General features: G+C 43.9%; 2 protein-coding genes across 15 annotated transcripts in view; one reads left to right on the plus strand and one right to left on the minus strand.

The window, feature by feature from the left end:
* Positions 1-12,600, plus strand: part of GALNT11 (polypeptide N-acetylgalactosaminyltransferase 11) — a 47,265-nt gene extending 34,665 nt beyond the window's left edge. For all 5 annotated transcript variants that reach the window (XM_063180745.1, XM_063180987.1, XM_063180677.1 and 2 more), the window contains exons 9-12: positions 872-1,090; positions 4,189-4,293; positions 9,117-9,254; positions 11,832-12,600. In XM_063180745.1, the coding sequence (XP_063036815.1) occupies positions 872-1,090; positions 4,189-4,293; positions 9,117-9,254; positions 11,832-11,963 (594 nt within the window). In that variant the 3' untranslated portion in view covers positions 11,964-12,600. The remainder of the gene's footprint in view (positions 1-871; positions 1,091-4,188; positions 4,294-9,116; positions 9,255-11,831) is intronic.
* A 2,090-nt stretch (positions 12,601-14,690) lies between these two features.
* Positions 14,691-27,629, minus strand: part of KMT2C (lysine methyltransferase 2C) — a 189,195-nt gene continuing 176,256 nt past the window's right edge. For 8 of the 10 annotated variants that reach the window (XM_063179854.1, XM_063180247.1, XM_063180480.1 and 5 more), the window contains 14 exons: positions 27,394-27,541; positions 26,402-26,580; positions 26,149-26,303; positions 25,707-25,959; positions 24,993-25,132; positions 23,938-24,042; positions 20,988-22,107; positions 19,920-20,056; positions 19,637-19,779; positions 19,204-19,372; positions 18,250-18,366; positions 17,575-17,648; positions 16,938-17,046; positions 14,691-16,718 (listed from right to left, as the gene is read on the minus strand). In XM_063179854.1, coding sequence (XP_063035924.1) covers positions 16,626-16,718; positions 16,938-17,046; positions 17,575-17,648; positions 18,250-18,366; positions 19,204-19,372; positions 19,637-19,779; positions 19,920-20,056; positions 20,988-22,107; positions 23,938-24,042; positions 24,993-25,132; positions 25,707-25,959; positions 26,149-26,303; positions 26,402-26,580; positions 27,394-27,541 — 2,942 coding nt within the window. In that variant the 3' untranslated portion in view covers positions 14,691-16,625. The remainder of the gene's footprint in view (positions 16,719-16,937; positions 17,047-17,574; positions 17,649-18,249; positions 18,367-19,203; positions 19,373-19,636; positions 19,780-19,919; positions 20,057-20,987; positions 22,108-23,937; positions 24,043-24,992; positions 25,133-25,706; positions 25,960-26,148; positions 26,304-26,401; positions 26,581-27,393; positions 27,542-27,629) is intronic. The other 2 variants (XM_063180559.1, XM_063180007.1) reach the window with 1 other exon arrangement.

Raw genomic sequence — 27,629 nt, forward strand, 5'->3', positions numbered from 1 at the left:
CACAATGCCTTTTTGTGGGCTCTGTAAATCTATCTGGAATTCAATGCTAAAAGGGGATTTTTTCCCCTAGTTTTAGCAATAGTATTTGTGCCATGTTGTACATTCATGAGTTCCTGTTTGTCCCCGTTGTTGTCTCTGCATTGGAGTCAGACAGCACATGAGATTGGGTTGGAATCTTAATCCATCTTCACCTAATTTGTGTATCATCATAAAATAGAATGTGAGAAGAGTAATGTTGTGGGAGCCCTTTTGGAGATGATGCAGATGAATGGAAAGAACTGGGCTTCCCAGAAAGCCCAGGTGACAGTTCTGGTTATTCACATGAATAAGGTGTGTTCCCACTGAACTTAATTATGTTAGCCCCATTTCTATGTCTCTTCTGGAATGATTTTACCCTGACCATTTGTAAAGTAGGAAGGCTGGAAACTGTGCAAGACAAAACACACTTGAATCTCACAACAATTAAAATATTTTCAAGAAACCTTTGTCAAATGAGGCTGCTGATGATACATGCATCTCTTTTTTTACTTACTGATTTTAGGATGCCTGTATTGCCAATGAATAAAGTCAGGGGCTGATTTATTTCTTCCTCAAGTTGGCATCTAACAAAGATCAGCAAATTTGTACCCAGGAATTATCTTAAAAAAAATCCTTCAGTTAGAAAGATTAGCTCAGAGTTAGGCAAGATTAAATCTCACTTCCTGTGACAATGCAAGCATTACAATTTCCTACTGCCAGTTTCAAACCTACTGGTTGAAAGCACTAGCAAAATGAAATTAAATTTTGAGAGTTCTGGAAACAGGAAAAATTTGGGAATCAGTAATCTGAAATGTTTTTCCCCTTTTCCCCAACCTGTTTCTCTTAAATACAGGAGCAGTATTTTGCTTTGAGACCTGAGCTGAGGATGAGGAGCTATGGAAATATCACCGAGCGTGTAGAACTGAGGAAGAGATTGAACTGCAAGTCCTTTAAGTGGTATTTAGATAACATCTATCCTGAGATGCAAATATCTGGGCCCAATGCCAAAGCTCCACAGCCAGTTTTTATTAACAGAGCACAGAAACGACCAAAAATAATCCAGCGTGGAAGGGTAAGAGAAACTTAAATAGATGGAATTCTGCTGTGTTAATTATTGTGAGACTTTTTCTTAAAGATTTGCTCTAATACAACAAAAATTGTCTGATTCTGTAAGTTTTGCAACATGCTGTCTTAAAAATAACAGGATTTTTGTCAAATCAGTCTGATCTATATTTCAGATCATCCTTAGACTAGATACTGTTCCATGAGGTTTCTTACCTTGAAGTTCTGAGTTAGGAAGTCTTGCAGTCTTTAGAATGTGTTTTCATGGCTGTTGGTTCTGAAGATGGATTTGGACAGAGAGAAATTTGGCCTCAAATATTCATGCTCTGTTGGTTTATGATAAGAGTACAGTGTGATTAGTTTCCAAACTCATTGCTTTTACTGGGTCATTTTCTGCAAAGGTGAACATTTCCATCTGAGGCTGATGATGGCTTTTCTAGTCTTGGCTGCTAGCTAATAAACAAAAGATGAGTTTTTCTCCTCTCTTTTTTTTCTTCAAAGTAGAAGTGAAGAGAGAAATTGTTATGTGTATTCATGAAGGAAATCATTATTAAATTCATGCCTAGGCTCTGACACCTTTGCTTATGGGTTTGTATACAGGCAAAGTCACCAGACAGTTGCATCTGCTCTTTCCAGGGTCACATTCACTTGATGGGTGCTTTTTATGCTTCCCAAAAAAAATGGATAGTTTCAAACCCAAGACAACTATCTCAATGTCTTCCCTGAGGAAGAAAATACTCTGGCATAAACTGTTTCATGTGCACACAGATTATGGTTAGCAGGTTCCCTTTATCTCAGTAGTTGGAAGCATTTAGCAGTGATGTCCCCCCCAGGCTGCAGTAGCTGCTGGTTCTGCAAGGAGTGAGTCAGGAGGACTTGTGTTCATGCAGGACCTCTTGGCACCATTAGATTTTTTTCTTGGAAGCAGCTGTCTGGGAATCCTCAATTTGTGCAGTATTTTTATAGCAATATCCCAGCCAAGCTGTGAAGTTTGTTATGTGGTTTCCCTGAATAAAACTGATGGGCTGATTCCCCTAGCTGTTGGATGCTGTTACTCCCCTAGTCAGACCTTTTTCCTTCTTTTTAGAATTTAATAGCTTTTTGCTTTCATTCAGACAGAAATTTAACTGAGAAATTGTTGGAGAGAACTCCTTGAGGGATCTGAATATCTCAGCAGCACTTAAGGTTAACTCTTCCCAGCAGTTATTTACCATGGCTTAATTTTGAGAAAAACTTTGTGCACCCCTTAAGAAATGGGGAAAAGAAGCAGAAAAGTGCAGTTTTTGGCTTGGTTCTCTGGGGTTCAAGAATTATACCCAGCATTGTATGAGAGAGTCAGCTTTGGCTCTGGTGGCTGTAGAAACTATTTCCAGATGCCTGCAAGGAACAGAATGATCAGCCAATGTCACCACTGTGTGCCAGACTCTTTAGGATTTGGGAGGAATCACTCCAAATCTCAGTTTATTCTCAAAAACTAATTGGGCCACAGATCAGTGGTGGTTTGACAGCTGGGAAGAAATGTAATGATCACAAATGGTTGCAGCTGTTACCAGTGATATCCAATGCTGGCCATTGTGGCCAATAAAAAAAAAAAAGGACAAAAATCATACAAAACTCATGTAGTCTATGGTTTAAAAACCTTCTGTTGAGTGAGGAATGATGAAAATGAGATCTGTGCTAGATCTGGGGTGTGAGGAAATGTTACTTGAATGTTTTGTGTAATTTGTTTTAGATGTGTGTGGGGAGCAGGAGAAGCATGGTGCACTCAAGGCAATTGTTGTTGTGCCTTGGGACAGCTATTTCCAGAAATGGTGTTTAGTGAAAAATATTATTTGGTATTTGTGCTAATTTTTGCTATCATGTGATCAAGCAGTTTGTTCCTTTTATTACTGGAAGGGTATTTTGGTTTCTAAAAATTTGTAGAGTCAATAGCAATGTCAAGACAGCCATGGATGTCTTCATAATGAAGTTCAGCTGGCTAGTTAATCAGCCTGGCCTGGAGTTCAGGACAGCAAATTCTTTTTTCCTCTACATCCAGCTCCAGATTGGAAATAAAGTATTTTTAATGTGGGTGTCAGACCTGAGGCCCTGCCATCCCTCAGTCATAGTGTGCAGGGAGTGTTTGCTGCCTGCAGAGCCTGAGCCCCACCACACCAGGGGAAGAAACATAATCAGGCTGAAAAGAAAAAAATCATGCTGAAAAGCTGGCCAGCAGTTAGTTCAGAGCATGTGTGTAATTTAAAGCCACAATTAGAGTTGTTTTGTCTCCCTGAGTACCTCTGTGGGATACATCAAGATCTTAATGATTTTTTTGGTTCTTGAAATAGAACAACCTAGACCTTGTACAGCAGAAAATGTGTCTTGGATGGCTCTTAGGGTGGGAATCATTGTTCAGATCAGGAGAGACTGGCAGCTTGGTGGGAGGCTCCTTGTTTGCTTTGATGGTGGGTGCTCACAGTTCTGCATCACAGGACAGGCCTGAATTCAGTCCTCTGATACACCATCCCCCTAAATCAGACTAGGTGGGGCATTAGAGCAAAAATAGCATTTAGATGCTTGTAAAATGTTCTCTCTCTCCCTGATCCATCAGTAAAATACCACAGCTGATAACAGTGGCTTTTCAGTTACATAAATGCTCTTGAAAACCAATTTGCAAACAACATAAATCTCTGAAGTTGTTTTTATTTCAGTAATTCCTTCTCCTTTCTCAGGGAGGCTGTCCTGTTCCATGAAGAGAAGCAGTAGGAGGAGACTTATGTTTAAGTTAACTGTAGTAAAATGCAGTTCATACAGGACAGTCAATATTCCTGAGCAGAATTTAAGGGGCCTTAGACTTCTGTGGAGAGTGAAGAGGGCAAAGAACCTTGGCAGAGTAGAGCCAGGATGTGTGTACTACATTTGTACCAGAGAGAGAAATCTTGATATAATTAGAAAGCAAATTGGAACTGCTTAGTGCAGTTTTTTGTCCAAATTATATGAGAAACAGAATGGCATTTTAAAAGGGAAGATTTTTTTAATAACTGCAAATGTTGGCTGAGTTTTTTTTGAGCACACTAGGGATCTAGGGCTGTTTTTCACTCTAACTATCAAACTGTTTTCCTTTCCTAGCTGTATCACCTCCAAACCAACAAATGCCTGGTTGCCCAGGGCCACCCAAGTCAGAAAGGAGGGCTGGTGGTGGTCAGGGAGTGTGACTACAATGACCAGAACCAGGTATGAGATTCCCAATTGTATTGAATTCATGTCTTTAGAATGACCAAAATGTTTTCCTGCTGGCAGAGTGCCCTGGTGTGACATCTCATCAGCAGACAGGCTGCTGTCAGAGGGGCATTCAAACCATGGGGCTGCCCAAGGACACTGTGGAGCTGATGCTGAGTGTTGGATGTTATAATCTCCTTCTTCATGGCCTGAATCTCTCTTTGGCTGTGGGCTGCCCTAAAGTGGCTCCTGATGGGTTCATAATGCCCTGATTGGCACTTCAGAATTTGTGGCAGCTCTTTCAGTTGGTTCCTCATACTGGAATTTAGAGCAGCCCTTTCCTGCCCTGCTGGTGTTTGTGTACTGCACCCCCAGTCCTCTGCTGCTGGAGTGGCTGCAGTTTGGGATACATGAATGATTTGGTGTTAAATAAAAGGAATTCAGAAGATTCTTTGGCTACAGGTAAATTGCTGATCTGGGGATTAGTTAGGGATAGATTGAAAACCTAATGAGAATTTTTGGATCTCTACATGAGGCCTTTGCTGTTTCACTTCTTTCAGTGACAGAAATTCAGGACTTGGATAAAAAATCTCCAGGATAGAGAGATCTTCAGTTAATGTCATAAAGGCTTATATAGCTAAAAACTACTCTGAGAACTTTATGATTTAGGAGCCCTTGGGACCCAATTCTAAAATCTAGGTTGGATCTAAAGAGAAAAGTAATCAAAGGCACAGAATAAATGGAGCATGGGATGTAAAGTAGCACAGCTTTAGTAAAGGTGGGTTGTGCTGGGCTAACTTGATGCTCTATGACATGGACAACAGTTTTCAGGGTATGGAAACTGCAGCAGTGGAGGCAGAGTGATTTGTGACAGTCCCAACAAAATGCTGATTGCTTTGTCACCTAAAGGGACTTTCTGCCTCCTGTTGTGGCCTCAGCAGCTGAGTGTGACACAGGAAGGCAGAGGGGTGTTTGCAGTTCTCAGGATGACTGTGGCTGGCTCTTGACATGTGGCCTCCAGGTGTCAGACAGGGGCAAGTACAAGCACATCCTTGTACTTCACCTCTGGAGCACTGAGAAATCATCACTGGGACCAAATTGCCACTGCCTGTGTTAAGGGTGGATTTATTAAAGCTGGCATGAGAATGGAATTTTTCCTATTTGATCTATTCCATTAGCTGCAGGACAGTCAGCAAGTCTTGTAAATAAAAGAGGCTGTGTGAGTGTAATAGTGACTGAGGGGCACCATCACCACCAAGTGATTGCACATTTGCAGTGCCAAAGCTGCAATTCTGAGCCATTCTGTCTTTGGGTGAGAAAGTTGGGCATGATGTCCACACAGTTATGCTTCCCTTCTCCTTGCTGCAATATTTCTCATAATGAAGTGCCACATGCCTGAAGGAAAAACTCTGTTGGTTTTCCACATCAAAACTTTTTTCTGACTTTTTTTTGATCCAGGAGAACAAATTTCAGTTATCCCTTTGGTGCTGAGAGAGACAAATCTGTGCTCTGATTGTTGACCTTTGGCTTCTTTTCTCATGAATCTGCTTTACTAGTGGTAAATTTAGCAATTATTTCTCATTAAAAAAAATGGCTGTGCTATCTTCTTTCACAATGATTTTGTTCTCCAACCAAGTATGTCAACCAGCACTGTTTTTCTGCTATTACACTTATTTTGTTCTAATAAATCCCAAGAGTGCATTCAGCCAACTTGCTGTCATAACCTCTTGAACAATCTTGCTATAGATATGTGAGAGCAGTGTAGAGAAAGATGACATTTATTTAGCAGCTTCTTATAAAAATAGCAAGAAACATCCTGACTATTGGAAGCTTTTAGCTGTAGTTTCACTCAGCTTGTTGGCATTTTTCAGCTGGTTTTGCCCTAGAATTATCTGGTTTATGCCTTTGTCCTAGGAAAAAAGCCTGTGTTTGGTCTGGTGAGTGCATGTGAGAGTTGACCAGCCTCTCTAAAGTCATGGGACTGGCCTTGAAAGCAATTCTGGTTTACCTTTGGTTTATGCTTGCTTTGTTTTCTCTAGCCTTCATGGCTGCTAAGGAATTTCAAATTCTCATTTAACTTGGATTTAAAAGCAGTAACAGATATTCTATGGCTTTCAATTGCATCAGCATTATGGGCAATCCTTTTCATTGTAGTTAACTTAGATGTCACCATTAAGTAGAGTTGAAAATTAGCCAGGCACATCACACTGTCCTGGTTTCTCAGGCTTGACATGACTGACTTTCAGTTCATAATTTTGCTATAGAAAGAAAATAATTGGGGAAGTGGTTTTTTGTATCTAGAAAATACATTAAAAATTATGTCTATAAGTTATAATGAAAAGGATGCTCCATTAACTGTAATAGAAACAGTCTGGGATAATTCTGGGGACTGGACACAATCCCAGTTTTGGAAACCAAAGTCTTCACAGTGATGATCTCCTAACTCTGCTAGTTAGGAAGTGCATGCAGGTTGAAAATATCCTGCACCTCTATTGCCTATTTTTTAAAAATAGATTACATTTTTAAATGGTTGTGTTTGGGGTTTGTTGTGGGTTTTTTTTCTTTGGATTTTTTTTTTGTTTTGTTTTTTAAGAAAATACATAGGAGGATAAAAGAAGAGAGCTCTCAGAAATGAGACATAAATCCTGGGAGGGCATCTTTCTGCCTACAAACTTTAGATACTGTGCTGCCTGCCAGCAGTTTCTTTCCTCTTTGGGGCTGTTGCTCCTGACAGCCTTTGGCAGTAAGAGCTGAACATTGGCTCTTCAGCAGAAAATTAGTTAATAATTTCTGGAGTATGCTAAGGCTTGCAATTGTGTAACAAAGAAACCTCATGGGGTGGCTTTGCTTTCCTGGTGCTTGAATCTGTTAATAATCTGCAAATTCATAGTGATACTCTAATCTGGATTTGGAACCAAATTTGGGCCTATTTTTCCTCTTTCCTTTGTTTTCTACACTAAACACATAATTAGTTTGGAATTAATTTTGGCTGTCTTGTGTAAGCCTTTCTGGAGAAGTATCACACTGGGTTTAACCACTGCCTTGTATTCTGTGCCATCACTCAGCTTTTGATTGAAGATCTGTTCCCTGTGTCACTGCATCTTCTCTCTCCATTCCTACCAGTTCATCTCTTGTTTGGACTCAGCTCCATCATTGTTCTTTCCACAGTAATTCTCTCTGGCAGGTCCTGCCATTTCTCCATTCTCTCCTCCCTCTTTAATCTTGCCATGCTTTCTTTTTCATGGCAGGCTTTAAACAGCAAAAACTATTTTAGAAGGCACAAAATGCCTGAGGTTGGGGCACATTTTAATCCCTGCTCTTCTTCCAAGGAGGCCTTCCTTGTGTTATAATAGTCACTGTGATAATGAACTGAGTGCTGTCCAACTGAGGCTGTGTCCCAAATCCCAGCACCTCCCAGAAGGCTGCTTTTAGTCTCATGGGCCAAAAAAAGAGACAAAGCAAAATTTATGTGCCTGACTTTTCTGCCTAGAGTTTGATATGCCATATTCTGACTGTGAAACTCATGCAGACTTAATGGAAAGAAAAGTAAATTACATAGTGAGCATGGCAAGTGCAGCACTGAGCTGAGAAATGGGAGCAGGGCTGGAACAGGAGCACAGCACAGGAACTTTGTGTGTCTGTAGGTCCTTCAGGGACAGGTATGAGAGGCTCAGCTCCTCTTGTTCACAGGCTCCCATGTCAGGGGAAGGGATTTGCCTTGCTCAGCACCCCCAGAGGCTGGGAAGTGCTGTCCAGCTGCCCTGTGAGTGCCAGGGCTGCCCTGTGCACTGGGAATAGCTGGCTCTGGGTGCTGAGCCAGATGCTCCCAGGATCTTCCCTGCACTGCAGGCCCACACTTTCCATTTACTTCTCTTTTCTCTACCCCTCTGATATTTTGAGGTGCACACTCCCAAGTTCCTTAACTGCGTTGCTTTCTGGCTTGGGATTCAGACTCTCCTGTTGGTTATGAGAGCTCCAGGTTTTCCACAGATGTGATCTTGGCCAAGGGAGGGAGAACCAGCAGCTCCTGCAGTTGGAGCAGGCTGCTGTTCCTGCTTCCCTGAATGTCCAGCTGTGCCAGATGTGCCTTGCTGAGAGCCAGCAGGGTTTGGGCATGAATGGCAGCAACTGAAGGTGCCTGACACATTTCTGGTACCAAGAATAAAAATACCTGCTCTGTTCAAGCAGCATGTGGGAGAGGACAGACAAGAGGCAGCTTGGAGGTGTCCTTGCTGCTTGTTGGAACTGACAGCTGGTTCTTTCAGTGTGATCACAGAGAAACTCTTCTGTCATGTAAATTCAGGAGCCCAATTGCAGTTGAAGCTGCAAATACGAACCACTGCATTCCTGTTGTCATTATATTGCAGAAGTTCTATTATCAGTACATTGCAAGGGTTCCATATTGCCAGAGTTTTGTACCTCCTTGATGTTTCTTGTAGGCAGCTCCTCCAGGCACTGACTCCTCCTCATCCTTGCAGCAGCCAACTGACTCCAGCTCCCACCAATCCACTCTTTTATAACACTCTTCTTACTGGCTACAGGTATGGCCTGTTCACATCAGGCCTGCTCCTAATCCTTAATAATTGGCTCAGCTGCAACTCTTTAGGGGGTTAAGATTACTTTCTATACCACCTTCATTTACTTGTGTTCTATCCCCCTACACATTCCTGCTTCATGCAGGTGGGCCCAGGGAAGGGGCTGCATTCAGTTCTCACCACTCCCTGCAAGGCCCATCTCCGACATCCAGATGTTGAAGCATCTCCTCTGTGGGTGCACAAAAGACTCAAGGAAACTGCCCTGAAACATTGCAATCAATGTCTTTCCATCTCCTCTTTCAGGTGTGGATTTACAATGAGGATCATGAGCTGATTTTGAATAATCTGCTGTGCTTGGATGTGTCTGAAACTCGCTCGTCCGATCCCCCTCGGCTGATGAAGTGCCACGGCTCGGGTGGCTCCCAGCAGTGGACATTTGGGGTGAGTGCAGGGGCTGCCACTGTGCATTGCTTGTGATCAGTGACTCAGTCAGGCACAGGAGTGTGGTTATTAATTGTTGTGGTGTTGTTGTGGGTCCCAGGTCGAGGTGAGAGATGAGAATTGACTCCCAAGTTCTCAGAAGGCTGATTTATTATTTTATGATTATATGTTATAACCTATAGCCTATAACCTATAGCCTATAACCTATAACATATAACCTATAACATAGGTTATATATAGTATATACTATATATAATATAGTATATACTATATATAATATAATACTATAATATAATATAACCTATACTATATACTATATACTATATACTATATACTATATAATATATAATATGATATAGTATAAAATATAATATATACTATATAGTATAATAACATATAACTTATAGGTTATATAAGTTATATATATAACTTATATATCCTATATATCTTATATATCTCTCTGAGCCATTCTCCTTCTTCTTCTTGGCCTCCATCTGCTGCTGTGATGTTGGCACTTTTAGATTGGTTTAGAGTAGAAGCTCACTGTCTAACATATGTGATAGGTATTGGAAAGTAATTGTAAATATTGTACAGGTAGTTTTTAGTATAAAGACATAACACCACCCCAGGGGCAGGCAGAGTGCCTCTGACTGTCTTGCTGAGCAGATCTCTGCAGGGCAGGAGAAAGAATTTTATAGATAAGATACAATAAACAACCTTGAGACCGAGAAATGAAGAGCCCTGACTCCTCCTTCCACCCTGGGCTGGGAAAAGAGACTTTCTAACACATCTTGGGGTCGCTGTGAGCAGCAGAGACCCCAACAGGAGAGCCCTGCCAGCCCTGCCAGTGGTGCTCCCAGCACAGCTCTGCACAGCCTGCCTCAGGTTCCTGCCATGCTGCTGGCTGGCAGCTCAGGCTCCCAAGGGGAGTCCCACAAGTCCTGCTGCAGCCCAGGGTGGTGTGGAGATAGCGAGGCAGATCTGTGTGAGCCCAGGGCTGTGTGTCTGACACTGGCACCAGCACTGCCACAGCCCCCAGGGACAATGAGCTGAACAGTTCTGCTGAGCAGAGGTTCTAGAAGGTTCTGCAGCTGGTGTTAGCAGCAGGGGTGCACAGCAGTGGGGGAATGCCACTGGCTTTGGGTGCACATTGCTGTTGGTGTTGCCTGTGGGCTGGAGAATCTGCACTTCATGTGTGACATGGGGGCTTTGAGCTGGCCATGGCCACCGTGGCTGGGGGAGGTGGGTCTGAACAGGGGCACATTGGTGCTCATTCATCAGTGATCCACAAGGAAAGAAAGTGACTCAAACACTGGGATTCATTAGGGAGGGGCAGAGGGGCATGGAAAGGCAAATGGAAGGTGTGGGGCACCTTTCCCTTGAGGAATATGGGAGCTGGCTGGGGCCCTTTAGATACCAAACCTTTTGGAACAAGGAGAGCTCCACTGAGTGAGTCATTGATACAGGGAAATACTAACTGTGCACTGCCAGTTGTGGTGCAAGGCTTGGACTGGGGGGGTATTTTGGAGGAGTGTTTTGTTCTTACCATCTTACCTGCTTCCCTGGACATCTGGTTGTGGCCACAGGCAGTGGCAGAGCCTGGCAGGGCTGTTCCTGTGGATCTGCTCCCTCTGTGCAGGAGAGCAGGAGGTGCTGGGGCTGTGCACAGAGCCCTTTCCAGACAGCATGTTAGTAGAGGAGATAGCACAGTCCTCTAAAGGTAATAAAAGGATAGAATCTGTTTCCTTGTCACTCTTAGCTGGGGTTTGCCCTTGCTCTGGCAGTGGGCACTCACCAAGCACGAGGCCTGGCATGACATGTGGCAGCTCCTGAGGGTAGGGGCACTGCTAATGCATGGTCAGATACTAAACAGGGACCTCTGTTCAGCCTGGAGAAGAGAGGGCTCCAGGGAGACCCTAAAGCATCCTTGCAGTGCCTGAGGAGGCTACAGGAGAGCTGGAGAGGGACTTTTTGCTAGAGCATGGAGTGATAAGACAAAGGGGAATGGCTTTAAACTGACAGAGGGCAAGTTTAGATTACATATTAGGAAGAAATTCTTTGCTGTGAGGGTGGTGTGATGCTGGAACAGGTTGCTCAGAGAAGCTGTGGATGCCCCATCCCTAGAAATGTTCATGGCTAAGTTGTATGGGCTTGGAGCGACCTGGTTTAGTGGAAGGTGTCCCTGCCCATGGCAGGAGAGTTTGACCTAAATGATCCTTAAGGTCCCTCTCAACCCAAACCATTGTAGGATTCTGTGACCTGTGCCCACCACAGACTCTCTTTGCTGGGCTGGGGAATGGGTTTGATCATCCCTCCACCTCATTAAAAGTCTGTGCTAAAACAAATCCCAGCTGGGGGCCTGTGAGGACGTGAGAGCCTTTGTTTCCAAGTGTGGATGTGGCTCTGGGCTGTGCTGTACTGCACTGCTGCTGTGGGTCTGCTGTGGCAGGGAGGCTGCTGAAAGGCTCATCTGTCAGAAGGAGCACCCCTTCCCTTGGGCATCACTTCCAGCCCCAGTTGGACAATGGAGAACAGAAGTTTCAGTAAATAAATCCCATCTGTCTTTGTCTGCTCTAGAAAAACAAGCGGCTGTACCAGGTCTCGGTGGGGCAGTGCCTGAAGGTGGTGGATCCCCTGAGCCACAAGGGCTACGTCACCGTGGCCATCTGCGACGGGTCCCTTCCTCAGCAGTGGCACTTTGAGAGCTGACACGGCCAGCAGGTGGCTGAGGAGAGTTCAGCTGAGCCTGCTTCCCCTTCAGCCACGATCTGAAGTCATTCTGGAGGGTTTGTGCAGAGCCCTTGGCACGGCCGTGGAAGGAGCTGCTGGAAATGCCCTGCCCGAGGAGCTGAGCCTGAAGGCCTGGGTGTCACTGGTCCCTGGTCACACACTGAGAGCAGCAGCCCCACTGCACCACGGAGTGAAATGCATCATCAGCTCCTTGGATGGGCCTGGATTATTGGATTGGTTTTAAGTAAGAGAAATCATTAGAGCAATGTAATTTAAATGGTGAGATTTAAACTTTGTGGATCTTCTCAATGACAATGACAGAAAGGAGTCCTCCTTGACTATTTCATGTGCAGTATCTCAATGATTTACATTTCTAGTATGGGATTACTGGCCAAAATTATTTTACTTTTTCTGGAAAATGTTTTTATTCCTTTCCATCTTCTGATAATTGTCATTTGAAATATTTAAATTTAGTTCTTTTAATTTTAGGACATTTCATGTAGTTTAAGTTCTTTGCTGTCATTCGTCACCTCATATTTAAAACAAAGTAACTATTGCAAAGTCTATTTTGATGACTCATGACAGTAGCTGCATTTAAAATAAAGTATCTTTTTTTTATTAATTTGTATGGCCTTACTCTTTGTAGCTGTTAGACCAGAAAGCACCAACTTAGACACTGATGGAAATTAAAGTTCAGACAATTTGGGTCTTTTTTCACTCCCTTTCTCCCTTCCTTGCATCTTGGAAGGCTTGACAGATAATTTCTGCGTTTTTTTCCTCCACTTCTCTTTTAATTTATTTTACTATTTCTTTGACTTCCTGCCTCAGCTTCTTCAGTGTGTGGGAGCTCCTGCAGAAGAGAAAAGCTGCTCTTACCCAGTGCATTTTTTCTTAGCTCTGTTGTTGGCCTCATTTCCCACTCCACAGCCACAGCCTTCCCTGGGAACGTGCAGTTTGGATTTTGGAAGTTCCAGGACAGCCTTGCCCTTCCACTTGGGCAGCAGAAACTGCAGAGATACTCCAGCATCCACTTATTGACCTTTTGGGCAGTGTGAAGAAAATAATGATAAAGCTAGAATAATTACAGCCCCACATCTTTCTGCAGAGGAGATTTGCTTGTGCCAGACTCTGTTTGGTCCTTCAGCCCCCTGCCAGGGCCAGCACCTGGGAGAAGAGCAGAGGATGCAAAGGAGCAGGTAAGAGTGGCCTGGCCACAGGGCAGCTGCTTTGCCTCCCCACTAGTCCTGGAGGGAGTGAGCTCCTGACACACTTGGAGAACCAGGTACCAGGGTTTAAAAATCAGAACCAGCTGGCTGAAATTATTCAAGATACAGCATTACAATGGGAGTAATTAAATAAGACACAAGCCAAGCTCCTTCCTACCAAGGAAAGCCTCTAAAACCAACCTCAGCCCCCTTGGGCAGCTGAGCCTGTGCTGGGCCTTGCTCAGGGGCACCTGGAGCCTTGGCATGTTCCCAGGTGACTCCTGCAGTCAGGCAGGGCTGGATCGTGGTGTCAGCTCAGGTGCCCCTTTCACTGGCAGCAGTGGCAGCCTGGGTGGTTGCTGTGTGGGAAATCCCAGTCTTTGCTGGGGTGAAAGGATGGGCTGCAGCTTCCTTGATGCCTGTGTGGTTCACCCAGACTGCTGGCACAGCCCCTCCCAGCTGGGTGCAGGGGGACAATTCTCTGTGACAGTGGTGGTGGCAGCCACATTGTGCAGAAACCTTGCTTGGCCTTGTCTTCTGTTGTGTTGTCTTTTTAAAAATAAGTTAAAAAATCAGGAAACCCAAACAAATCCTCAAACAGGGAGGGCAGCAGCTTGCTTTATTTGCAGTCTGAGTCAGTTGCCACAGAGAATTTTGGACCTTTTGCTCCCAGTGGGGAGAGCTGGAGGTGCTGTCACCGGGAGCAGAGGGAGGTGATGGTGTTTGGGATGGGGTCACTTGTTCCTGCAGGGCATTCCTGGCCACAGACACACCTGGGGTGCTGCCACACAGCCAGGCCATCACCTGAGTGAGGGTGAGAGATCTCTGCTGGGAAAACCCAGCCCTGGGCCAGGGTTCTGTTCCCAGCTGGGCTGCCTGGTGTAAGCAGGAATTCAGAGTTCTGCCCTGTGTGTGAGTGAGGCTCTGGTGAACAGCAAGCACAGAAGGAAAAGCCTCATCCCACTGTCACGGCCTCCAGCTTGCTGCTGTCACACTGAGAATTTATTATTTGTAGAGAAGGAAACTCTGTCTGGGGCTGAATTTTGAGTCCCTGTGTCAAGGACTTCTTCTCCTGGCTCCTGGAGTGGGGGTGGCCATGGACAGACAGATCCTGCAGCAGCCACAGTGCACCATGTCAGAAACAGCAGGGATCAGCTCTGGCCTGGCTGCTTCCCACTGCTCCAGGCTAAGGCTGGAGCCTTTTTCAGTCTGGACTCATGCTGAGATTGCTGGGAATGTCTCTGGTGTCCAGCACTGTCACAGGGCCAGCTCAGAGCTTCAACCCCACTCTGGCCTTTGCTCACTCCCCCTCCTGCAGGATGAGGGGACTGTGAGGGGTGTTCAGTGCTCCACTCCTGGGCTGAGAGGAGCCTGAGCTCCCTGTGCAATTCAGGATGCACTGGCAAAGGGGGAAGGCAAAATACTTCTCTGTGGTGGAAGCAGAAACAGATCCTGGAAGAAGCAGAAACCAGACACCTCAAATGACAACAGGAGGATGCACTTTATAGATGTAAAATATTTTTATTCGTAAATGCTGATCTTCTAAATCTGTTTCCACAAATTCCAAAACCCATAACACTCTGTATACTTCAAAAAATTCTTTTTTTTTGTGTTGTTTTTTGTATTTTTTTGCCAACATTAGATACTATTATACAGAACAGAAAAAACTGTAGGACAAATACTGGTAGGATGTTGGAATATTGTACAAGAGAAGAAAAATATTCAAGAAACAATTTAATACAGCTATTTATCAAGAGAAAAATATATACAATTGATTTATTCTGTAAGATAAAAATACATCATGCCATATACATTACAAGTTCAGAACTGTATTACTGAATATACCAACAGTTTACAGTCCACTTTAATTGTGCACACAAAAAAAAAACTTCATTTTTTTAATATTTAGCCTGTGAAGTGTCAGTACCAGAATTTTAAGTACAAAATAAAAAGCTAACCTGGTTCAAAATGCTGATTAAATTTCTACAAGCAAACACAAAACAGTGTTTATTTTTTAAAGAAATGTAAACAAAAACAATCCATACAAACACATCTTTAAATTACATTTTCCAAAATCCTATTGCCAGAGTCCTGCAGCTGCAAGCACATTACACCTAATTTTTTTTCCTTGTTTTCCTTTTAAGAAGGCTATCGCATGAGACTGAAGCTCCAAGTCATTCTATGCTGTTTACATGATTTAATCTGTAGGCTGAACAGTCACCTAATCCTTGACTACTTTTGCTGAAGAAAAAAAACCATGTCCAGCCTCTATTTTGGGTGGTTTTAGCAGTTATTCACAGTTATCACAAATTGTAAGCACAAAAAAACCTGACTTAAGAAATAGGGATGCAACAATATAATACAAATAAAATTAATCTAAATTACCCAAACATCTACAAAAGTCAGAGTTGTAATATACACTGCCTTTACCAGGCTTAAGGTTTACTTTAAAAAAATTCTCATAAGACCACAGTTGAGACTGCTTTAAACATACAAAACCCCCTCTCTTTAAATTGAGATTTTGGTTATTCCGAACTGGGAATCGCATGTCCGTGAGTACATGAGATCATATTGTAACATCCCTATCAACGGTTGAGAATAAGCACCCGAACTGCTGCAGAGTCTGGTAGCATTTGGTCAATAACTATTTTTATACTGTATTTTTTTTTTCTCAAAATATTTACACTTTTATACAAAGTAACAGAGTTTTGTTAGTTCTGCAGGTAACAGCAGCAGCTTGGCTTTCTTCTAACTTTCTTTTTAAAAATAGCTTCATTCACTTATTCAATAATAAATACAAAAAGGTTCTCTTATTTTACAGAAATCAAAAACTACAATAAACTGACTCATGGAATCAAGTATTTAAATGTATTTTAGTGCAAGTTATTTTTTCCCTTAGCTCTATCCCTAAGGAAGTCGTTTCAGTACATTCCTTGTTCAGTGGTGTCTACTTTTATTTAAATTTTTTTTCTTTAATTAGAGGGCCTGCCCCTTTATCAAATAAGGCTGTGGCCAGCACTTTGGACTTCTCCCTTTCGCTGGTGATTTCAGTCTTACATTCATAGTGGCCACCTGCCCTCCTGCAGGTCAGCCAGCGGTTCTTTGCCCAAGTTAAACAGTTTCTCCTTAGTGAGCTCAAAAACAAAAGTGCTGGACCATTCTGTTAACTCAGTTTCACCTCCACGTGTCTGGAAAGTCAGCTTCAGATTTTGCCGGCTTGCTTCTGGTGCTTGTTGGTTGGTGGGTTATTTTTCCTTTTTTTTTTTCTTTTTTTTTTTTTTTTCTTTTTAAATACTTGTGTAGAAATCTGTATTTCCAGAAGTGATATATTTTTTTTCCCCCTTCAAAAAGGCAACAATTTTCCGTCGACAAAATCAAAATGTGAATCACTTCTTCCTAGGGACAAGCAACCCTCAAAGACAGCAAGGAATGCATTCTAGTTCATCCACTTTCGGCAGTTTACAGCTCCACAGTGACATGGAATCTTGTGCTGGTCATCTTCAAAATCAAACTTATAGTCATAGCAAAGCTGGAAGGAAAGGCACAGGAGTGGTTATGGAAGAGCTGGGATTGGCCACAACAGCTTAAACAGCAAAACCCAGCAGAGGCTGCACTGTGAGGGACAGGCAGAGTTTTACAGGAAAGGGAAACGTCACCTCCCCCCAGAGCAAACAAACTGTGCCACTGGCCAGGAATCACAGAATGGATGCATGAAACAAGAGGGCTGTAAAGCCAGAAGCTGCCCTACCTCCTCCCCCTTCTGGATTCTTCTGCTGGAGCTGATGATAATTTTGTGTCCTCTCTCAAAAGTGACCACCTCAGCCACGCAGTTGGGCGCACACGAATGGTTGATGTACCTGCGAAGGAAGAGTGACACAGGTGAAACCTCTTAGGAAAACCCAGCCCTTGAGGCAAATCTGAACCAAACCTCAGGATGGCCTTAGCTCCACGGGCTCACCGCCTTCCCACATACAATTACATTACTCTGTACTTGTTTCTTTACCTAGAAAATGTCAAAAAAAAAAAATCAAGGATCAAAAAAAATTCCTTTCTTCACAGCTGCCATGAAACGTAACTGAAAGATGAGCAAAGCTGATGGAAGAGACAGTGGGACAGTTTGAAGACTGAATGTACCAGCTCAGAGAATAAACCCCACAAACTCAGAGCCTCCAAGAGCCCCAGCCAACACAGGGGATGCCCCAGGACGGGGTCAGGGATCCCTCCAGGCCCCAGGAGGGGGTCAGGGATCCCTCCAGGCCCCAGGAGGGGGTCAGGGATCCCTCCAGGCCCCAGGAGGGGGTCAGGGATCCCTCCAGGCCCCAGGAGGAGGTCAGGGATCCCTCCAGGCCCCAGGAGGGGGTCAGGGATATCTCCAGGCCACCCACCTTGCAGGGCCTCCCGTCAGGGTGGCGTCGATGACGTGGTCGTTGTCAATGCGGAACATGTACACGCCGCGGTTCTGCAGACACAAGGGGCACAAGGACTCTGGTCAGGTTTTACTGCATTGCCAGTGATGAACCAACAACAAGGGCCAGCTCCATTCTGCGTTGCAGATCAGGCACTGCCCACTGGCTCACGAGGGGAAGCACTGTCACGTACTGCCTGTGTCCCCATGGGTTTGTGAGGGATGATGGGTCATAAACACAAACCTCTGGACAATTCAGTTTTCCCCAAGAGCATCCTACTGCCTTTCACCCAGGGTGTATGACTGCCGCCCACACAGGCACTAACTGTTACAAAGTTACACAAAGGAAGTGGCTTTAAATTTAAGAAGTTCTCATTAGAAACTGAGGTACTGACAAGTCTGGCAGAACTGTGTCCTCTGGAACAGAGGATGTGTTCTTCCTACCTGGCCAGGGTGCTATGAGATTTATTAAACATTGAAATACTCTGATAATAACTACTGCAGACTCCTCTGGTTTTATTTTAAGCTTATTTGCATTTATGGCACAGCAGAAAACAAATCAGGGGACCTGAATTCATCAGGTAGAACAGCATTTGATTTGTCCTATGAATGTCTGAATGGGGAAGGGAAAGAGAGAATGAACAAACAGCCTTACCTGAGACTCATAGAGCTTCTCCTTCCTGTTGGCCACCTCATTCCGGATAATTGTCCCGATATATTCAATGACCATTGTGTGCTTTTCAATGTCTCGAGCAGCATATAAGCCCAGGCCCTACAGAGAGTACACTGAGAGTTAATAACTTCACACTCACAGTGTTCCTCACCGTGCCCCAAACCAGCAGTGGAAGGGAGAGAGAGAAGCAGCACTGATAAATAACTGATGCAATAACAGCCCAATGCAGAATCCAGCCTCATACAGATCCCAAAAATCTCAGCTGCTGTCTCGGTGAGAAAGCTGCTCTTACCCTCTGACACTGACTGTGTAAAGGTTATAAATTCACTGAGAAATAAAAATGGCTGCTGTGAGGAACCCAGGCATGGTGAAGTCCAGCCTGAAATAAACAACTGCGCCCACACACGGCTGGATTAGTGACAAAGCTTTTCTAAAACAGACTGTGGAGCAAACCAGCAGCATGACAAAAGCAATGGATTCTACACTCCTATGAAGGCAAACAACTACTGAGCTCTTCCTGCTGATCTTGTTCCACTTCATCAGCTTGGCCTGAGCATCTCATGCTTCCACTGTGTATTTCTATTTTTATTAAGTTTTAGTATGGTTTTGAGAAATAGTCTAAGAAACCACAAAAAACAAACCACCCCAAAACTTTAAAATAATCCTTTTTCTAGATTACAATAACAGAGGAATTTTTAAGATATTTACAAATCTTACTACAAATCTTACTTTAGGTAAATCTGTGCAATTGATGTGCCATGTAAAAACTGCCAATTTTGGAATGAGAATAGAAGGAATTTTGCCTTTGGTTTGGTTTAAATTTTCATCTGGATTTGGACAAATATGTATGACATCTACAAAATTTAGCTGTAAAACAGATACTAATAAAGGCATATGTAATTTCTGTAATACCCATTTCCTGAGGTGGGAACTGACCTGGATGCGAGAGCGAGCCAGGTACACGTTGGATTTCCACTCGGTTTTCATCTTGCGGTACTGGGAGGACTTGGAATGGACGAACTGTTTGCTGTAAGGCGCGTTCAGCTCCCCCGTCACTGTGCTCTGAAAGGACTTCGATGTGCTGGTGCTATTCAAGGTGTGAGGCCTGTAGGGATTGGGCATGTAACAGGAAAGAATACAAGAAAAACTGAAGATTTCTCTGAAAACAGCCAGGAAACCCAATAAAAATCCTCTCAGACATACAGACACTTAAAGCCAGCTAGCGGAGACACAAAGCAGTTCCTCTGACTGGGGCATGCACATTCACAGCCAAGGACGACAGGGTTTGTAAGCAGCAGACGAAAGCACAAATAACCCTAAAGCAGCCTATAAACCCTGGGCTGTACTATGTGAAATTAAAACAAAATACCTTAACACAAACCTCTTGACATGGGTACTCATTTTAGGCTCGGCACGGGCACAGCCCGTGGGGTTGATGGCAAGAGGAAGCTCCATTAAGGGGTTTCGGCCATAGCGGAAAGTGTAGTTCTCACAGGCCTCAACCCCTGGCAGCTGCAAAAAAAAACAGAGAGAAGAAAGAAAAAAATACAAATAATTACATGTGTAGCAAAATGTTTGCTTTTCTGGTCCCCTTCTCATGTGTCTGTCCAGCAAGTGGGATGATCCAGCAAGAACTGGGGTGGTGAACTCACCGATTCTGCAATCCTGGCCACGGCAGAGACTGTCAAACCAAAGAGGTCTTCACCCTTCAGGTAGCCGGGGAACAGCTGGAGCATTTCAGATTCTTTTCTAACAGAAGCAACGGGCTCCAGGATTTTATCCCACACACCTACACAACCATTGGGAGAGAATTACAGTGATCAAAAAAATAAAAATTATTGCAGTTGGTTTTAAAACAAACACCTGAGGATATGGGAACCAGAACCCAGCACTAAGAAAGCTTTTGTCTTTGATTGCCTATACAAACAGGTCAGGATCTAAAAAGTGAAGTGGAGAATGATTGTTGAGTTGCTAATTTTTGAGATTTAACAAATCCCAAAGAAGCAGACCATTGATTCTGTACCCTCAGTTCTCAGAAATAAGTTTTCATTGTTCTCATCATGGAAACTTTTGGTCCTCTGACAAGAACATGGACAGGTTCTTGAGAAATTGTGCAAAAGTAAGGTTTTCTGAAAAGACACAATATATTCTATTTCTACTGATTGTTTGTAGTCAGTGCTCATTCTGTGAGGGTACCAGCACCCACAGCACCAAGGCCTTGAGATCCAGAGCGTGACAGGCCTCCAGCACATCCAGGAGCCAATTTTCAAGACCTGCCTAAGTGTTTATGGACACCCTGACATTCTTCATCCTGACAGAGACATTACCCACCCTGAGTAGAATGTGGTCATTAAGCTGTTTTTAGAGCTCCCTAACTTGAGCCCAGCTTATTTAAGATAACTCAGCAGTGGCTCTGTGTTTAAACAAAGTCACTTTTCATGAAATGAAACCTGCACTGACTTTTCTACAGCTTTAGTTCATTTTCAACACTCAGTCTTGGGTCTCCTCTGCGGACTTGGAACAATTCTTATGATCTGCAGCTTATACAGTTTTTTCAGAGGTGATCACAGTCTTCACAGCAGGGTATTAGAAATGGGCCCTGGAAGCTCACTATAGACATTGTTAAAACAGTACCTGCAACAGCTGCTTACCACAGGAACCAGCAACACCACAATGAACAGCAAAGGCACAAATTCACCATCTTAGCTGACAAAATTTACCTTTAGGTGTTGTGTCAGTCAGCACCAGATCCTCGTGGCCCTGCTCCACCACCTTGATGACGAAGAGCGGGAGCCCGTCCTTCTCCTCGATGGAGCAGAGGTAGCGGCAGCGCCTGTTGGCGTACCTCATGCTCCAGTAGAGCCTGCTGGCCTCGTAGCCCACGGGGAACAGGGCTTTGGAGGAGTGGAAGGCCTGCATCTGCTGTGGCAGCAGCTGCCCCACGGCGTGGAAGATGAGGCTGCCCACGCGGAAGGTGTGGTCGCGCTCGCCGCGCTGGACGATGCTGGCGATCTGCCGCACCTCGTCGCGCTGCACGTACACCCTCCGGAACACCGCGAAGTAACTCAGCTCCTGCTCGTGAGTTCCCTTTGGTTTGTGCATGGGGCAAAGCATGGTCTTGTCTTTAAAAAACATGCATTGTGCTTTAATGGCACAGGTAAAGTGATAAATGTTGGTGCACCTTAACCTGTGGCAACCGCTGGTGGCGCCCATTTTGTGACAGAACATGCATTTCATCTGCAGGCCTCTCCGCAGTGCTAGTTCCACGTTTATTAAGGCACCAGCTTGTGTCTCGTAGACTTCTGTAGACCAAAGAGCACAGTTCAAATGGACCCAAAGGTCCAAATCCAGGTTGAGAAGCCTTGCTGGTCCATCAGTTAATCCGTCACCCTCCTCGTGACAGAAGCAACATTTCCTGTAGTCTTTAGGCACGGGGTCTGGTTTAAGGGTTGTGCCCAGTTTTTTAAGAAATTCATCTATCTCTTCTTCACAAGGAGGTTTGAATGATCCTTTAGGAATCACAATCTGAATGCTCCACTTTTTCCATTTCATCCCTTTCCATTTCTTACTGGGAGGCCGGCAGTCCTCCAGACTGCTGTGTATTGCTTTTAACCTGGGCTTGAGTTTCACCGTTACCTTCAGCTCATCCGGTTTCGCCTCCACCTTGGCTGCTTCAAAGGCAGGGGGGAACATGATGGGGGGTGATGAGGGTGGGGAAACCTTCTCCTGCAGCTGAGGCAGACAATGGACATCCAAAGTGGAGATGTTGTTGCTGTACTGATGGAATGCTTTGGGCGGCCTCTCCTTCATTGGCGACTGTGGCAGGGTTGGGACCGATTCCTGGTAATCAACAGAAAACTCTTTAAGAAAAAGATCCCAAACTTGTTAATCATTAAATATAACCTGAAAACATGGGCTGATCAGTATGGGAGAGGCTTCTCCAAATGCCTAAAATCAAGATGCAGCAACAGATAAAGATGAAATTATCCTGACCCATGTTTCCACAGCTTGGAGCAGTAAACTCCCAGCCTACCTAGAACATGGTGCCCCTTTGATACATGAGAGAAAGCACAAATAATCCTTTGTCCAGGTTTGAATGCAAAACATGCTCTTAGGAATTCTTAGAAAGTTTTGCTACAACACAAAGTAACCTTAAAATATGGGTCATGAACTAATTTAAAGCATAAGAATCTGATATATGATAGAAATGGAAAATTTAGAACTAATGCCATGTAATTTTTTCCTGGAAACAAGTGAGGAAGAATTTCTGCAGGGCTTTGGATTAGATACAACTTAAGGACTTAAACTATTCAGTCACAGTAAACAAGAATTATACCTGCAGAGATTTGTGAAAAAAAACCCCACAAAAACCTAAGGGAGAAAACAAGAACAATAAAGGAAGTTTATATTATGAAGTGCTTAATGTGGTTTGTGTGATTAATCTTGAAAGAGTAAATCAAAGGATCAAGAGGCTGAACATGACATTTAACTAACTTAATTAGGTACATGCTGATGCACTTGTAGAGGAATGTTACCCTGTTTATACAACAACTGAAAATGAGCTACAGGGGACACTAAAAGGATATGGATCTACACAGAGTTATCTTCTCCAGGTTGTATTTTTAAAATTCAATTCCTCCTGAGAAAGTAAGTAGGATACACTTGAAGGAAGGCTTCAAACTATACAGTCTATACAGTTCTCTATATGAGAACACATTAATTAGGCAAAGCTTGAAGGACACAGCCTGTTCTGTCCAATAGTTTAGGGGAAAAAAGGTACATTTGATCTAGAAACAGCAGAAGACAAGTCAGTTAAAAGAAGTACTCAAAAAATTTTAACTGTTTAACTGAGAAACACAACAAGATCATTCAGACTTCAGTGAAGACTATTTCACTTTTAGTGATTAAATAATTAGATAAATTTAAGTTCCCCTTCTTCTGACTGAATGACCCTTGAGACAGCAAGAAATGATGCCCCATTTCTCTCAGGTGCTGGACACCCCTTGCAGTGTCTGCAGGTAGAGAACTACAGCAGAGTATTTGGGAACACCTGAGAAAATTCCCTGGCCTGATTTCACCTTCAGCTGAATGAACTTCTTCAGATGTACTTTTCCAGTAATAAAAAACTCCTTTCCCTGGTCACTGTCAGCTCACAGGCTCCTTACTGATGTTTTAGTAATTAATGCTTTAAAATGGCAGCTTCACCCAAATAAAGTCAGGGAACAGGATTCTATTTTCTCAGTTACACTGACTAAGCTAAACTCTTTTTACAAACTTGCTGCTCAATTATTATTTTCACAGCTGTAATTTTATTTTTAACTGTACAAGCCAAATCCAAATGCAGGATATACTCCCCTTAAAAACGTGTCTGTGGCTGCTTACAATGCCCAGAGAACTTGAACCACTCATTTTGTGAGACTGCACCTTCAAAGCATGGGAGAGCAGCCAAAGGTGATGGCTTTTCTGCCACACATCTGTCAGACACAAAGTTCTGCAAATACGATTTTTAATTCATGCTGCTGCTTCAGAATCTCCATGTCTGAATATAGAGCAATTAATTTATAAACCTCTCAAATGAAGTGCAAACTTCCCCCTTGGCCCCTCTCTGTTCTCCAACAAATAGCTGCAATAATTTCAGCTCACTTGGGTCTGCCAGTGTTTGATACTTACTTTGTTCTCTGAGTTTTTTGCTTGCACAGCTGCTGAATAAAGAACAAAGCAGTTGTTGCTACAGAATACAATGTCCTTCATTTTATCTGAGCCTTCTTGGGAATCCTGGGAATCAAACACAGAAGAGTGTAAGAAGTGCATTTTAATACCATTCTTCACATAGTAAGTGTAATGAAACAAGTCTTCCAATCTGGCTGGAAACTCTTTTATTTGTAGAACATTTGTGAAATAATGAGGGATGCTGTGATATAAATACTTGATTATTTGACAGATCTAACATTGCCACCACCTACACCCCTGTTCTTCAGCATCTCCTGCCTTTCACAGAAGTTTAACAATCAAAATAAAGCATTCTACACCATGCACCCATCTGCTCCATAGGCACTCTTGCAAAGCAAAATCCATTTTCTTTTATCTTTAGATGGCAAAAGAATGTCTCATTTCAGCCTAATCAAAGCCAGATCTCACTGTTTTATCTCCTGATCCATCTGCAAAACCTTCCTGGGAATTCAGTGCATTCCTGTCTGCAAGAACACTTTACTCTCTGCAAGTTCTGGCTGTGTCTTTGTGGTGCAGTCACCTCCTGGTCACTGAGGAGCAATGGCATTCATTGAAGGAATGACAGTCCCAGTGTAAGGACAAGAAATGGCAACTGAAATCTGATTCCTGCCCAAAAGGAGTGCAAGCATTCCTGCTCTTACAATAACTCCTGACACAGCAACGTGGCTGCCTCACAAATGAGCTTTTTTGAATTGAGGTCCCTGAAGAAGTCAGGGAAGGAGATTGGTAGCAGAGATTTGAGAAATCCCATAGATGGGACTTACTTTGTGAAATGTCCTGGGATTCATTTTGTACCAGTAATAACAACTTTGCCATTTTTAGCTGTGCTGCAGATGTGCCTGAATGCCCCACCCTGAATCAGGACACACAAGGAAGGGGAACAGCACAGGAAGCTGAAGTGCTCCTGGCTCCAGGACAAGCAGGACTTTGTGCCATCCCTTGCTTTAAGGAGCCCAGCTGAGCACAGGGCCCTGCCCTGGCACCTGAGCACTGACCTGTTTGAGGAAGGGCAGGTCCTTGAAGGATTTCCTCACGCCACTGCCCAGAACCACGACCTTGCAGTGGGAGCACCAGCGAGGCCTCAGGGCTGAGCCTTCTGCCATGCCCTGGCTGGGATCCTTGTAGCCAGCCAGACCTGGGAACAGATTTTCTGTCAGAGGCTGCATCAGATCCAACCAGATTTAGGAGAGATCACAGTGCTGTTCACTGGCCTAGAGTACTAGCACCCTCCTGGATAGGGCATGGAAGGAGGGCTTTAAACCTTGACCTGATAGATAAATTGTATAAATCAGACCTAAAACAGGCACGCTAACTGGGCAAAAACACATTCTTGTGTAAAAAAATCACAAAATTAACTAAGACAGGCATACAGGCTTGAATAACCATGTCAAGCTTTCCAGCATGGGAACAATCTTCCTGAATTATGTATTTAAAACCAGACTGGACATAAAAAACTCTAATAATGTTAAGAATTATGGGAGAAATGCCTCACTGATATTGATGTATACAGACACTGGAAATCAGAGATGAAAGAGAATTACTCATGGTTAAATCCAGGAGCATCCACATGATCATGTAAGAAGAGAAAGGTTTTATGTCCACAAGAACTGAATATTGAATTCTAGAGCATGGATTTATGAGGCTGAGATGCACCAATACTGACTCAGTTAAACCCTGGTACTGCACAGGGGAGGTTCAAGCCCACTCACCATTGCTGTTGGCAGGGAATGGCACATTGGGCTGCTTCAGCCCATAGGGCCCCACCATCCTGGCAGGTCCCATGGGTCCTGCCTGGGGGCCCTGCAGGAGCAAGTGCTGCCTGTACTCCATGGATGGGTTCCCTCTGTGAGTGTTGGTGGCTGCCATGGAGGATGGGACATCTGGAGCATTACTGACCTCGTAACTGTTGGGAATTCTGACATGGAGCAGGTTGGAGAATGCTGCTACAACGCTACTGATGTTCTAAAAACAAGAATAAAAATCATAATAATTTGTTTACATCTGACAAGCAGCTCAGACAGCAGAGATACAAACTATTAGAAGATTGCAACTGCAGCATTATTGCACTGTAACCCCCTCAGAGTCACTACACATAACCCAAATTAACTGCTGTTGTACTCTATGTATGCAATACATGCTTATTCTTTTTACCTCAGCAGCTGTGGGATGTAAAGTAATTGCTACAGAGATAAGGCCAGATTTAGGACCATTCTGGGATGGTCCAAGCTGGGAGGAGAAGAAGCCAGAACCAGGTAAGGCTCCTGAACCGGGTTCTGATTTTATGTAATTCCTTTTGGCTTCTGAACCTGAAAAAAAACCAGAGAACAGCACATTAATCCTACACTTAGGGGAACAGACAGAAAACCAATCCTAGCTGTTAGTGCTGACTCTGCTGCAGCCTCACCTTTCCCAGTGCTGCTGGGCAGGATGGGAATGATGGGGGATGGGACAGGTTCTGGGTTCTCCTCCTTTACAACCGACAAGTCTGGGTAGCGACTGATCTCCATTCCCACCACGCTCTCAGGAGAGGAAGAAGGAACAAAGCTGTCAGGAGTGTCCCTGTCCTCACAGTGATCTTGAACCCTGGAACAAAACCCAAAAAAGCTGGTTTGGAAATGGACTCAACCTTTGGTAAGCCAAAGTAATACATCATGACAGGGAACTAAAATGAACTTGCTGGTTGTTCCTGGTCACAGAACACAAGAAGGTGGTTGGCCATCACCTCTGGGTATCTCATATTCCATTGCACACATATTCCATTTCTTGGGAAAGATCCATAAAGAAAACAAAGACACTGACAGAGCCAAACCCTCTGTTCCCCATGGCTCTATCCCTCAGGGTAAAAAAATGAGCATTTATTTTTGAATTATTTTAATATTTAAACTGTCTGGCCTTTGTCCACATTCAGGCTCCAGTGCTTCACAGACACCCATATTTTGGGAAGGCAAGTGAAAGGGAGGCAAAAGGGAAGATCTCTGCAGGGAGATTCAAGTTCCAGCCAGTGTTTCTCACTTGGGAAACTGAGTGGATCTCTGCAGTTTCAGGCTGGCTCTTGCACAGTCTTGCTGCTGCTACAGCAGTCACCTGTCACTACAGCACTACATTGCTCCAGGAAAAGCACCTATTTGAATAGTTTTCTTCCACTTTTAAAAGATCGAGGCAAGGAATCCCTAACAATTTAGCAGAATCTAGAGTCTAGCAGTGGCTGGAATCACCTACTTCACTGCTGCTCTCTACACAAGGAATGTTAAGAGTTAAAATGATCCCATTCCATTCTCTGCCCTTCTGTGCCTGTGCAAAAAGGATTTTGTTTCTCCACACCTTCACAGTCCCATCCAATGAAAGATCACAGAATCTGCTCCAAATACCTTTTTGAAGATGTCAAGTAAAACCTACCTTAACTCCTCCTGGTTGTTGTGAGGTGGTGTTGGAAGTGAAGCAGGAACATCCACAGTTTTGGGGCCCTGAGCCATTGCTCTGGCTAATAAATCATCTTGTGGTCTGAAAGGCAACTGGAACTGCTTTGGCCCCAGAGCTTTGGTAACTGAAACCAGAGAGGCACAGCACAATGAGACATCTGCACAGCTCTTGCAGTGACTGACATGCTGCCTGCTGGGTGTGGGTGGGGCCTC

This window comes from Melospiza melodia, chromosome 1 (assembly GCF_035770615.1).
Source record: "Melospiza melodia melodia isolate bMelMel2 chromosome 1, bMelMel2.pri, whole genome shotgun sequence".
NCBI classification, from domain to species: domain Eukaryota; kingdom Metazoa; phylum Chordata; class Aves; order Passeriformes; family Passerellidae; genus Melospiza; species Melospiza melodia.